This window comes from Apteryx rowi, unplaced genomic scaffold (assembly GCF_003343035.1).
Source record: "Apteryx rowi isolate R43461 unplaced genomic scaffold, aptRow1 scaffold_863, whole genome shotgun sequence".
Classification (NCBI taxonomy): Eukaryota; Metazoa; Chordata; class Aves; order Apterygiformes; family Apterygidae; genus Apteryx; species Apteryx rowi.
The window spans coordinates 57,961-71,841 of record NW_020451164.1 but is presented as its reverse complement, the minus strand read 5'-3'; the positions used below and the strand labels follow the sequence as shown (position 1 = coordinate 71,841).

General features: G+C 37.5%; 1 protein-coding gene across 2 annotated transcripts in view; it reads left to right on the top strand.

Annotated features, from left to right (window-relative positions):
- LOC112977832 (GDP-mannose 4,6 dehydratase-like) overlaps window positions 1–13,881 on the top strand; it is a 90,731-nt gene that overhangs the window by 57,734 nt on the left and 19,116 nt on the right. Inside the window, exon 2 of one of the 2 annotated variants that reach the window (XM_026090624.1) lies at window positions 12,087–12,131. The exons of the other annotated variant lie outside the window; for it this stretch is intronic. Coding sequence (XP_025946409.1) covers window positions 12,087–12,131 — 45 coding nt within the window. The remainder of the gene's footprint in view (window positions 1–12,086; window positions 12,132–13,881) is intronic. 2 annotated transcript variants of the gene reach the window in all.

The following is a 13,881-nucleotide window of genomic DNA, read 5'->3' as shown; positions in this document are numbered from 1 at the left end:
GTGAAACTTTAAAGCCTTAATGAAAGCTATTCCAAATAGTCTGTTTTTGGTGGTGTTAACCTGTAATTCTTAAATGTATTAAAAGGAAAACTCTTATACTTCATTTTTGGAACTGCTCATGCATGCATATATCTGATTATGTTTTCCTGAGGGGCTTAGAGTATATTGTTCAAAGTGAAGGGCCATTTTGAATCCTCCACATCTCTGAAAATGAGGATCTCTTGCACTTCCTTGTTCTGTTCTGATACTTAAGAAATCCAATAAAGTTCTTTTCCTGGGAGTGTTATGGAAATTTTGAGAGTTTCTTTGAAAAAATAGGATGTTGCTATTGAAATATTGATCATGTTTGCAAAAAATAAAAAAAAATTCCTCATGCTTGCCTTTTGCAAACTGCTGTATTTGCTCAGTTAAAGTGTGCTCTCACCTCCCTTGGCAACCAAATTAAAGGATTTATAAATTTTTAAACTAGTAACATTGTGTTACTGTGTTGCTTGGCTTTGGCATGTTGTTATTAACCAGGAATAAATGTAACAAAGTCTTGCAAAGTAAGTTGGACAGGGAGGTTTCCGTAGTATTTCCTGTAGTTTCTGGGATGCAAAGCAATTCAAATTAACTGCTAAGAAACCATGAGTTTAGAGGAAATTACTATGAATACAGGCTGTGGAGAGTTTGAATACATAGGACACATTTTAGTCATTTTTGTCTGTAAAGTCAGTTAAGTTAAACTAGTTTCTGGTTTTGTTGAACAGCAAATAAAAGAAGTTCAAGTAAGAAATGTTTGTGACAAGCTCTTTAATTTGTTTTGATGCTTCTTAAAGACTTCTTTGTGAAAGCTTTAAATAGCTCTTCTGTTTTCAGAGATCTATGCAAAATTGCATAATAGTTCATTGGAAGAAAACTGATGTGGAAATGTTTAAGCTATATGGTTGCTTTACCTTGAAATAGCTCTGTCCTCATCTTAATTAGGAAGCTGCTCATGAAGCAACTGAAAATTACCTAGCTAAAATAATGCTTCTGATAACCCCTTGTATAGTATTCAAACATAGTAATTGCTAACTCATATTATAGGCAATTTTTAATATATTGTGAATTGAAGGAAAATATGTTTTGCTCTCCGTTTTGTGGTAGTTGCCTATTTCAAAGCCTGTTCCTGACAGATAGGATAAACAAATGAACTTGATTGCTCACTTTCCTTTTCTAGTTCCTCTTAGGCAAGAACCTTGGCAATTAATGAAACTGTGTTTTGTCCCCCGCCCCTCCCCCTTCCGAAACTGACAATGGAAAGCCATGAAGTTGGGTACACAAAGCATTGTACAGTATCTGTAAGTATAAGGATGACCTTCTTCAACCTTCTCTGAAAAAACACTGCATCCATTTGCAGTCTATTGCCTAGATAATTCCTATCCTGTTTGGCTTTTTGCCACCGGGAAGTTCAGTACATGTGGAACCTGAGCACTTGATTAGCAAGAGAGGCCACGTGGAATACAAATATCAGGTCTAATGTCTGATTTCAGTCAGCCTGTATTTAATAAACATCAGTACATTTACTATATTGTTAAGCAGCCTCACTAACAGTTGTCATTGTTTACAGAGAAAGGTGGGTACTGTCTGAATTAGTAGTTCTATTAGTTGGTAATTTTTAACGAATTTAGCAAAAAAATAAATAAATAAATTTAACCAAATCAAGATCTAGCACAGAGTCAGGTTTTTCATTTACTTATGACTGCACTATGCACACCATAAAAATCCTAGACTGTAAAAAATACTTTTGAAGTGTACTTACTCTGTTGCTCAGAAGCATTTCACAAAATGTGAAGGTTCTTCCAGGTGCAATAAAAATGTGTGGCAAAGCATGGAATTCTGGTGGGTGTTGACTTTGAAAAACTGGTTAAAAGCATTATATTCAAACCTAGTACAGACTGTAATGTTTCTTTGAATTTACTAATCATTTTTCCAGATCTGAAAATTCCTGTGAGTGGCTTTTGTTATGTGAGAACAACTTTTTGGAAGGCTTTCAGAAAACTCTTCTTAAGATTCCTATAATTTTGTTTGGTTTTGCTCCGTCATTGACATGAGGTTAACTTTTTGTGTTTAAGACTCAAAACACTTAACCTACCCCTGTTTAGGGGAACAAGAGAGTAGGTATGTGGAGGAAAGATTAGGAGACAACCCCGAAGAGCCCTGCTATTGCATTACATGGAGATAATGATACAAACAACCAAGTAAAGTGTGTCATTTAGAGTGTAACACTTTGGTCCAAATATTGATATTTTGTTTTTCATAAGAATTTAGCTATGGGATTTCTGGTTTTATCTTCAATTTCTGAGAAGTTCAGTTGGATGTTTCCTTTCTTACTCCCATTGTGAAAGTATCAAAAAGCTTAGTAAGCTAGAATTGTTGGTAGGGTAGATAAGGTATTTGATTTTTATATTATTCCTTCTTGGCATAAGGAGAAATCTGAGCTGCCTGGAGCTCTGGGAAGAAGATAATGATCACACTCAGGCTTGTCCATCTTGTGACCACTCTTTATTCACAGCAGGGATAGTATTGGGGGCCACCGTTTAAAGACCTATGTTACTGGAGATTGAAAAGTTTGAGTCTTGAAATGAGGAGGGAATTGCAGAACTGGAATGAGTGCCTGAAAATGTATTTGTGCCTCAGTAGATGTAGGATGAGCAAAAACTGGGCTTCCACCATGCTGACCAGGAGAGGCAATACCTGAGGGAGTGGATGACCAGTTGTAACACAAGCTGTCTGGTCTCAGGCCTTCAAATGCCAGTGAAACAAGGTGGTTACTCCCCTAACTTGCAGACCACGTCATTGCTTTACCAGTACCACTATCCCTGAGTATATTGCTGTACCAGCCAGATGCTGTGTATAAGATTAGTGCTTTCCCTTCACCCAAGCAAGTATTGCAAAACTAAAAGCTGTAAAAGTTCTGAAATATCAATCAAGAGCATTCCCTATTACATTTTCAAATTTATAACCATGCAAACATTTATGAAAACTAAAGTTGGCTTACTGTGCATTGCTTCTCCAGTACAAATGGAACATGGTTTTGTCTGTTTTTTTATGTGCTTCTCTAAGTAGGTCATCTTTCAGACCACATTTCTATATGCATATTTAAAGCTGAGTATAGAAAAATGAATTCAAAACCTTTTTGTTTCCCTGTGCACTCATTTAGATGTCCTTCATTAGTTTTTGGTCTCACACAAACAAGGTAACAAGTGTGATGTTTTTGCTCAAATAATTGCCTTTGCACCCTGTTAGGGTACAGAATGGTTTGGGCTAAGCATAGAAAGTTGCATAAACTCAGGTGGTAAGCATCAGTAGTAAAAAGCCCACTGAATATCAGAGGGAGAGTTTGGCAGTACAGTGGTGAAAGTAGCTATAACCTCAGCAGATATAGTTAGCCATCACAGAGAAAAATGTAGATAGTACTGTATGGGAATGAGGTGGATCCTTACCTCTCCTGGTAGGATGCATGTGGACCTGTGGTCGTTAAGTTCAGATGGCCTCCCTAGTTACAGTAATAGCAAAGCTACTTCTTCGCTTTTGTTTTCCTCTATAGGATGTTAAAGGTAAGGACAGCGCGGTAAGATTTTATTTTTGTCTCCTGGTGTCAGTATTACAAAATTCCTTCTCTATTTTTAAAATAACAGACACCAGATTTCTTCCAAAACTGTTTCTGGGCTTTATGCTTTTTCTGTTACTGCAACAAATCTAAATTTTCTTTCAAAATATGACATCAAATTTTGGAAAACTTGTTTTTTGAGAATGTCTCCTAAAGCTCAGTCTTGGGTTTACTGGTGGTTTCTTCATTCTGTGCAACTAGGCCTGCTTCTTTGGGTTCCCACTGAGAAGTGTTTGCTGCTAGTAACAGTTTGTCTGTGTTGCTGATTGCAGGTTTGCCCCAAGCCCCCTGCAGCAGCGTTTGTCATGTAATGGGCTGATGGAGTAGTCCGAGAACCACAGCATAGGGAGGTCCAAAAGCTCACAGCTGCTGCTAGTTGGAACTGCTGCTACCTGTTTTGGAAAGGTGAAAGAGCATGGGATACCAGCAGCTTTTTGAAAGTAGGAGGTAGTAAGGATGGACAGAACAATTATCTTGTGGCTGTTAAAACTGTTATGGATTTTCCATTACAAACACTAAGTAGTGGTTTTAATTTTCTTGTGGACTGTTGTTCACATGATTTGCATTTCTGTGTTTATAGAGCTGTTTGACGCATTCTTCTGATCTATGTGGTTTCACTAGTGAGAAAATTATAGCTAGGTTTCTCTCAGATTTAGAGTTTGCAAATCATTTATTATATATTAGTATACTGCAGATATTCATAATTGAGGGAAAATAAATCATGTATTATGGTTTATAATATACATTCAGAAAAGGGGGGTTCTTTAAAATTTAAAAGGCCTCAATACTGATACCTTTTCTTCTTTATAAAAATAGTTTTTCAGATGCATTTAAAAACTAGTAGTTACTTTGAGTATCTCCATGTTTGACTGCACAGCTTAGGAGTTTGGTGGGGGGGGGTCTTTTTTTTTTTTTTTTTTTTTTTTTTTTTTTTTAAGCTATCAAGCACCTGACTGTCTTCACTGGGAAAGTTGTGGTAAGCACATCTGAAGTAACATACTGATTGTCACAGGCTCCTGCAATCGGGGGAAAAAACCTTAATGTACTGAGTTTGGTATCATTCAGTTGTTGCAAACTGAGATGCTGTTTTTCATGTGATATCTGCAAGCTGTTTGATATTGTAGAGTATCATATGATTTAGACTAAAGGTTTTATTTTTCAGCAAAAATATTCCGGCAGCATTGCACTGATGTACCTTACTGTTGTTGGCTTAAGTTAAGCCTAAGCTCTTAATTGGTTACCTCTCCTAATGCTTAGGAGCAAATTTTATTTACACGAATTTATTCTGTTCGTATTAGCTTTAGAATAATGGGTTTCTTTCTTTTTTAGAAAGAGTGGCTATGCTCAGGCTTACAGTAGAATAGTTAAAATATTGATGATGTGAATAACATTGTTTTGGATAAAGATGACTGAAGAGGGAGGAAGGAAGACAAAAGTTATTGCTGTCATATATAACTGCAGTTGCAGTTCTTAATATAACTTAATAATTCATCAGTGGAACAGTGTGTGAAGTCAAATGGGGCTCTGACTAGGAAATAACATGGTGATTCACTTTTCCAAAGCAGCTCCACTTTTTTATTACTTTTAAACAAATCTTAATTGAAAAAGGACAGAGTAATGTAATTAGAACGTTTTTGTTGTTGCTAATGATAACTTTCCTCCTGTTTGATATTTTTGTTTCAAAAACTTTCAATTAGGTAAGGAATGATTTAAAACAATTTTTTTTWAAACATTTATTGCATTTTGACATTTTGTTTTGATTGTATGAACAAAAGGACACTTGTTTTCCTATTCTTACTTGGCCATAATACAAATCAGAATAACAAAATAACTGCTGCATTTGAAAGGTGGCAGCTTTAATAAATCAGTTAAATACTTCAGAGTTCATAATTCTTCCTTTTTTTCTGTATGGAGATATTTTTTTATGAACACTTTAATGCTTTGCCTCAAATATTGCCATGAATACTTGAGACAAAGTGCAGCACTGTTCTGTTTATAGTAGCTACAAAAAATACCTATTTCCTCCATAAATCATTGGAAATGATTAGAAGTATGCATTTTTCAGCAAAAATAACATTACACTGTATTACTCTTGCAGATTTTTTTGAAAAAGAGCTGCTTTGGCAGGCTGCAAATATATGAATACTTGTTATTATTGATTGTTATTAAAATCATTTAGATAGTGCTTTAGAGTAGCAGAATACGTTTCTTGCTGCAAAGGATCTGCCACCATACTGCAGGTTAATAAGTTACTGAAATAACATTAACTAATAGCTGTGCAAAACTTTAAAACTTGATGAAGCAACTATTTATTGTGAAAGGCTGCTAGTGGCACCAGTTTTATAAATTTTAATGGAAGTATGTATTATTCCTTCAAACCAGGCTAAAGGATCATGATGGTAGTGCACTGTTGGTGGTGTTGTTACAGAAAGATCCCTTTGTTTAAGAAATAAAAACCATGTCTTATGGTTGAACATGTATGCCTTTTTGTCTCTACCCTCCTTTCCCCAAATAGATTAATTAAACCTATCAAAATGTAACTTTCCATGGCACAGTTATAGTTTGTAGTTCAAAAGGAATTTAGGACTGTTAAAAATGACTTTGCTAATTGACACCATCTATATTTTGAACTGCCCTGAACTCACCTTTGTAGTTGTATTCCTAAGGGCAGGGCGCTAGCCTTACTCAATTTTGAGTTTTATAAGTATAACCAACTTTGATCTTTTATTTTATGTGTGAAAATCGTGGCAATCTTCCAAATGAGCAGTGAAATCTGACAGCCCGGCGTCTGTGAAACACGGCCACAGCGGAGAAGCAGAACTAGAAGCATATTGTGAATGGACAAATATTTGTCATACATGTCCTACTTAAAAAAAAAAAAAAAAAAAAAAAAAAAAAAAAAAATCAAAAAAGCTAACACCTCCAACAGTGCATCTGGCAGTGTGTGACCGTGTCGCATTTTACATTCTTGGGCTTTACTGGCAATCTGCTTGCAAATGGACAGAGAAAGTATGTATAGGTGTATATATAAAGTAGTCAGACTCTCTTGCCAGCTGTTTATGCACTAAAGTGATGCCCTTTGAGTGGTCATGTCTGTCACGGGGTTTGGAGTCAGATTTGGGGGTTCTGGGTTGTGCTGGGGGGCTCCAACGGCAAGGGCGCTCCCGTGCAGCCGTCTCCCATAGGAGGCGTAACACTGGCCCCCTTGGCATTGGCATCAAGATAGCTTTTCCTGTGGCCTTAAGTTAGGGTCCATCTTTTAGCAGGCGGGAAGGAAACGTAGGGTGGTAGGAATGAGTGATGAGAATCTGGTAGATCATAAGCAGTGTTAGGGGTGTGGTGATGGTTCAGCTATGAGAAGGAGATGGAGAATGATGGTCCAGCTCCATTTAAAGTCAGCAGGATTTTTGGTGCAGTTCAATGCAAGTTGAATCCCTGCCCCCTGTAAAGTTTAGAGGTAAAGTCTTATCTGAATTTTAAGAGCTTTTTGTGGAGGTGAAGGATTAAAGCAGTGATGGCAATAAGCACGCTTTGACTGTCAGCAGGATTGCAAGATGAGTGGGTGCAGAAGGGAGTGGGGGAGAGGCTGCGAGAAAGAGCAGTGATGAGAGGGCTGCTTGCTCCTTCGCTCAAGATTGTCAGAAACATCTAGAGAGCGGGGCTGTTGGCAGTCGATTTCTCTAGAGATTTTACAGCAGGATTTCTCACAATCCTCTGTATGGATTTGGGAGTTCCTAAAACTGCATGTTTATGAGGAATGTCACTTTCTACACAATACTGTTGGGATATTTTTTTTCCTAAAACTTTATACTTTTTTTTTCTGCAAAGGGAGCCCTTTCTCCTCTTTCTGTGTTACAATTACAATGTATTTGCATTGTTCATATTAGGTTTTTAATTCCTTTTCCCCTTCTGAGAAAATTCTGTGGACTTTCCCTTATAATTCTAGGAAAAAAAACAGTAATAATAAAACCCTGTTCCTCCTCTCTTGGCCTCTCTTCTCCGTCTGTTTGTTCATCTTGCTAGTACTTTCTTCGACTCCTACATTTTAGTAGAGAGGAACTGTGGAGAAGTGAGAGTTCCTTCTCTAGAAGCTGAATGTTCAGATAGGACACATAATCCACTTCTTGGATCAAAGATGTCTATGGAAGGATGTTGTTGTTAACAGGTCCTATTAAAGGAAGAGGAGGAGGATGTTCTACGTTCGGGAGCTGCTCTTATGGCCTTCTCTGAATTTACTTGTATCAATATAAATCTAAAACAAGCCCATTGATATAAATGGAGTTTCCCTTGAATAGAACAGTGCAAAATAAAGGAGACTTGAGTTGGCAAACATGCTACTTAATTCTGCTTATTTTCATTTTTCTTTTCTGTATAAATTACCTTATTCTTTGCTCATAGGTCAAGTTGAACTTTATGAACTTTTTTTTCCTAGATGTTTGTGGCATGGCACTGTCTAACTCTTGTTTGTCTCACTTCTTTCGCTGTTGGAAAAAGTTTTCTTTGATAGTGTGTCAAGGCTTATTGAAGTTCCTGACATTAACTACTATATTAAATATAAAATATTGCATCTTAAAGTTGTCTTGCTAGTTTATATGACTGTTTTCTTTTGTCTGGGAATTTTACAGACATGTAAGGAAACTACAGTTGGAAACCTGCTGCTATGTATTGGAAGCTAGCTAAAGTATCATTCTTTGTATATGCTTTCAAACTACTATTTGGCTGAAGACAGTGAAGTGATTCTTCAAGTCTGACATGCCACAATGTGCTGATGAGGAACTATTTTAACTGAAGTGGTTTATTTGATTAGTTTTGTTAAACGGTTTTGATCGTGCAGGATGGTCTGGTATATCTGTGCAGAACAAGGTCTCATTATGATCCTATTTAAAGACTATAGCCTATTTTCTTGTATTGAAGCAAATGCTTTAGCCATAGACAAAGGGCTATACTTCCCTATCTTCATTTTATAATAGCCAAAAAAATCACAGAAGAATAATAGTAGGGCACTTTAGCAAAAGTAAACCCTCAAACATGGCAATGCTTCTAAGGTAAGTAGAATAGCATCTTGCTCGGGGAGGGAACAAAGTAATCAAACACTCTATAATCTTTTTTATTTTTATATATCATAATATATTAAAAAGGCATATTATGTATATGCATAAAAGTGAAAAGGTACAAAAATATGTTTGTATGTGTGTATATCTTCTCAGTTTAAGGTTTTCTTTGTGTGGAGGGTACCTATAGCTGTCTCTCTGACCGGAGTGGGCTCTGGGCATACTAATGCCTTGCTGGTCGAATGTGCTACAGCCACCTAAGTTGATGCAGAGCTGGGTGGATGTATTTATGCCACCTGGTGTGGCTCAGGTCCTGTTGCAAAAAGCTCCCAAAAGTGATATAGTTTTTCTGTTAAAGCTCTGTGCAGAGAACCCCAAGTGGATAGGCATCAAGAGACATTGCAACCACAGTGCAGAGAGAGGATGGCACAGTTTCCTGGAAACTCTTTTTATGCTGTGTTGAGAAGGATTGGATTTGGCTCAGTAATTTGCAGGTGAAACACTCAGGGAAATAAGATCAAGATTACTGTAAGTATTACTTGCAAGAGGGAAGACATTTTCTCTCGCCCTTGTCCCCCCAAAAGTTTACTGGATGGTTCAGGCAGATTCGTGTGCTTCATGCTGATCCATTCCTGCTCAGATGCATGCTAGTGATGGATATGATTGGGAGCATGTGACTCAAAACAAAAGCTGCTAATCCGGAGAAAAAATGAGCTTTAATGTTAAACATTTAGGTCCTTTAAGGTTCCTTTCCTGTTTTTCAGTTAATGATTCATGAACCTTGAAAGTTCTGTTTGTAGTATAAACCAGAATTGATAGCTTTGATAACGGAATTTATATGTGTAATACAGTCTCCAATGCATATAAATCTTTTAAGAGAGCTTACTTAATATGCTTTATTCCTCATTCTCATTAAGAAAAGATTGAAACTGTGCTATGCATAACAAGTTGCAAACTTTTATGACATTTTAATCATTGTTCCGATTGCTGGGCTCATTGACAGCTGCTGTACTGAAAAGGAAGGGCAATGTGAAACTTCAGGGCTCTCTGTGATACTGTATCGTAGTGCAGGACCACATCAATCTGCATTGTGTGAGATTACCAGACAGTAAATCAGCTGTGCTGTGCTAGAGCCAGAAACCAGTAGCATTCGCACTTGCTGCCTGTTTCCCACTCATTGTAAAGCCGTGCCCTATCACTTGATAGACCTGGAAAGGAAGTGCAGAGGAAGTGAATGCCACTGCTGGTTCAAAATGTTCCAGCATGGTTGGAAAGTTTGAGAAATGGCCTGGGTGAGAAGAACAAGACCTTATTGACAGGGTTCAATCCCAGTCAAGTCTGTTTCACATCAACTTTCTAAATAATCACAGCCTCTCTTTTTTTTCCATCTCCTTTGCACTCTCTGTGTCTCCCACTTTCACCTCCTTTTTTATTTTTAAGGACTGTGTAACCAAGGCAAAATATGGAGCTTTCTTCCCCCTACTCTACCTCTGCTAAATCCTGGGGGATTTACTAAAGAAAAGGAAAAGTAAATTACAGGTTTCCACCCCTGCAATGTTTCTCCAGAGTTTCTATTGCATTTTTTTTGTGAATATTTTTTCCTTCTATGGGGTCTTGTTCTTTTCATGTGATGTGTGGAACCACATAATATTCCAATGATTCCTTCCGTGGCATGGCACACATGGCTTGTCATATTCCAAATTAACAAGTATTGTAATCTGACTGCTGTCTGGTTATGGGCACTGAAAAGCTATGTGAGCACATGCATATCATGCATGTATCGGAAGAAATATGTGTATGCTGAGGCTTTTTGTGTTGCATGCTCTCCTAGTCTATATAAGACATTATGAAACATATTTATGCCATAAAGTCATTAAAGCTGCTGGAGTTTTATATGTATGGCGTAAATGTACAACAAATATCTGTTGTCCACTGCACCCTGTCATTCTTCATAGATTTATGCATATCTTTAACATCAATATCGTAAGCACTCTCCACTGGCAGTCCTGCTGTTTCAGGGCCTCCTAGTGCCTCTCAAATTTCTTACTTCACTATTTTATTCTCCTTGGGCTGTCTATGAGACAGGAAAAGTGCATTTAATTTGAGGTGAAATAGGTTTTTTCTCTGGAAACAGAGAAAAAGAGGTCTTCAAAAAGAGGACCAAAGAGGTGTCCATCCAGTTTTACACCTAAAGGTCTTTGGCCCTGATCATGTCAAGGTATATCCATGTAATATACTTTAAGCATGTGAGCGAAGGTGGCATTCTGTGTTTTTTATGGTCTTCCTAGGGCAAGCCAATTGACTCTGGAATACTCTCACGTGTTAAAGGGTACTGTTGGTTCAAAAAGTCAGTGGAAAGAAAGGGACTCTTTGGGCATAGATAATCTCTTAATTTTCACAGCATTGGTTTGTGTGCATTCTAAAGAGGTAAATTTTGCAGAATTTGTGGCAGTGTGTAGAAGTTGATAAGAGGTTTATTTTTATTTGGTAATCCTGGCAATAGTGATGAGCACAAGAAAATTATTTTATTTCAGAAAACGTGTGCTAGCATGGATTTTGAAGTGTTTACTTTCTGAGAGTTTAATAATTTGAGTTTGAAAAGGTCTTAAAAGAAAAAAACAAACCCTCAACTCTCAACAGTATACAAACTGTGAAAGTGACTTTTTTTATAACCTGTATTTTGTTGTATAACAATAAGACATGCTAGGGAGACTTTTGAAAAACTTAATGGATCAAGCAAGCAGGATTATTGCTGTCTTTAGAATGCTTATAGGAGTAACGTATGTAAGGGAGAAGTGAGCTTGACACACTACCATACAAACCTATTTGTCTGCTGTCAGAGTATGTTAAGCTTATGACATTTGTTTTTCCTTCCCTTTCTCCAAAATAGTTCAAATTCATTAATTGTGGTTAGGCTATTTTGGAAGATGTCTCTAGATGTTTTAAAATGGAAGCTGGGAAGGGATTCAAGGGGCAGGAGTTCTCAACCAGCATTTGAAACAAGTTATCTAAAATATACTGCCTCTTAATCTAAAATTAGCCAAAAAGTGTCTATAATATTTCAGGTCAGGTCTCCAGTTAAATCTGGAGAAATCCAAGTATGTGTTTGATACCCAGTCAACTTGGATCTTTTTCTCTCTCGCACTCGCGCGCGCTCTCGCACACTCGCGCGCTCTCTCTCGTGCTCATTCTCTCGCGATCCCTCGTGCTCGCGCGCTCTCTCTCGTGCTCATTCTCTCGCGCTCCCTCGTGCTCGCGCGCTCTCTCTCTCTCTCGTGCTCATTCTCTCGCGCTCCCTCGTGCTCGCGCTCTCTCTCTCTCTCTCTCTCTCTCTCTCATGCTCATTCTCTCGCGCTCCCTCGTGCTCTCTCTGACATTTTCCTGTATCTTACTCTTTCCAGGATGGATCGTACTTGGCTGAGTTCCTGCTGGAAAAAGGCTATGAGGTGAGTGACTCGGTGACTGACTGCAGGCTGATGGAATCATTTGGATGCCGCAACTCTAGCTTCCTTTGCTTCTGTCCTTCTCTGTGTATGTTTTCCGCTCAACCCTAGATAACAAATCAAAACTCCAGGGAAGAATGTGCAACACGGCCTGTAATCACGCCAGCTTATTGTACTATTTATCATCTAATGTCCACTGGTGGATTCCCTCTGCTCCTCAGGGTATAGCTGCTTTGCATGTTTCCCGCCAACTTAGATAAGCAACAACCTGTGTAAGCCAAAGCTGTAAAGAATTAGGAAATAATTTATGATGCAATGTACCACATGAAGAGGAAAAAAAAGAAAAAAAACCACCCAAGATTCTTGCTCACACTGAAGGCCCTTTTGTGTCGGCAGTTGTACTTCAGCAGTAAAAATCTTGCTAATCCATGTCAGGCTCATGTTGAAAATTTAAACACAGTTTGTTTTCTAAGAAGCGTTCTGGTTTCTTTGTGAAAATTCAGACTTCTGGGAGTGTTGCTTCCCACCCCTTCTCTTGGTTTATTTATACTCTTCCTTTGCATATGAGCCTTATTTACCTTTTCCTTAAAATAAAGGGAGTCAGACTCCTTACTTCCTGCTGCATAACTCTACTAAGCAAAATTGTCCTTTGGGGGAGGTGGGGGGGGGGCTTGCCAATTCAGTGATAGTATTACTGTGGTACAATTTGATGCTTTCAAATCATTTTGGGTATGTATCTGAGAATATTTGCCTGCTCAGTCATGAGCAGTGCTTCCAATAGGTATAATCATGGTAGAAAGGAGGAGGAAAGGGATGATCAGATAATTCTCTTTGCAATGTAGTATTTTGTGTTTTTTTGGTAAAAGATAGTTCTCTAGCGTGGACTTTTACTACCTCTGTTGTAACTGCTGCATAGCTAAATAAGAAACCTCTTTTCTTAGACAATCTGCATTTTTCATCTTTTTGCATGTGATTAATCTTGCCTTGCTTATTGCATTCATTTTACTGCTTTGCTGATTGATTTGCTTCTTGGTGTGGGTTTTAGGTATTGTAAATTGCTTATTTTTACTATTTTTCCATTCCATTTGGGGAAGAAAGGTATCATTTTCATTGCTTCTGCTACTTTGCAGGTAAAAGCACACACTCTTTCCTAGTCCACAATGAAATTGGAAACTGCTAACTGAAACTAAGATGAAATATGACCTTCTCCACAGTAGAAAGATTACAATAATTCGGCAAAAGATTTTTTTTCCCCTTTCTTTTCCTCAACTCTCCATATGTTTGTTGGAATTCTTTCCTATGTTCCTACTTATTTAGAGATCTCTGTTCCTCATTAACTGAACAGCAGAGCAAATATGATAATCTGTGTGTAGTAATGTAAGGAAATTCACAAATAAAGCGTGTATGTTATCAATTATTTGTAACAGAAAAAAAAATTTTAAGACCAAAATCACTGAATTGGACTACCACTTGTAGGGAATTATCTTCTTTTCAGTTATAAACTGTAGTTTTGCATGATGCAGCTTTATTGATTTCTCTCTTTTTTTTCCCTCCCAAATAACTGGGTGTTAATTTGTATAATGACAGATTGAATATTGCAGTGGTGCTGAATATAACCTTAACACACAAAACAGTATTTTTATTTAGCTGTAATGGAACTGAGTTCTTATAACTACAACAATTGAAGGTATTTGATTGAATCCTAGTGGAAGTGGAGAAAAGGGATAAGAAAGAATGTCATTTTTTTCTTCAT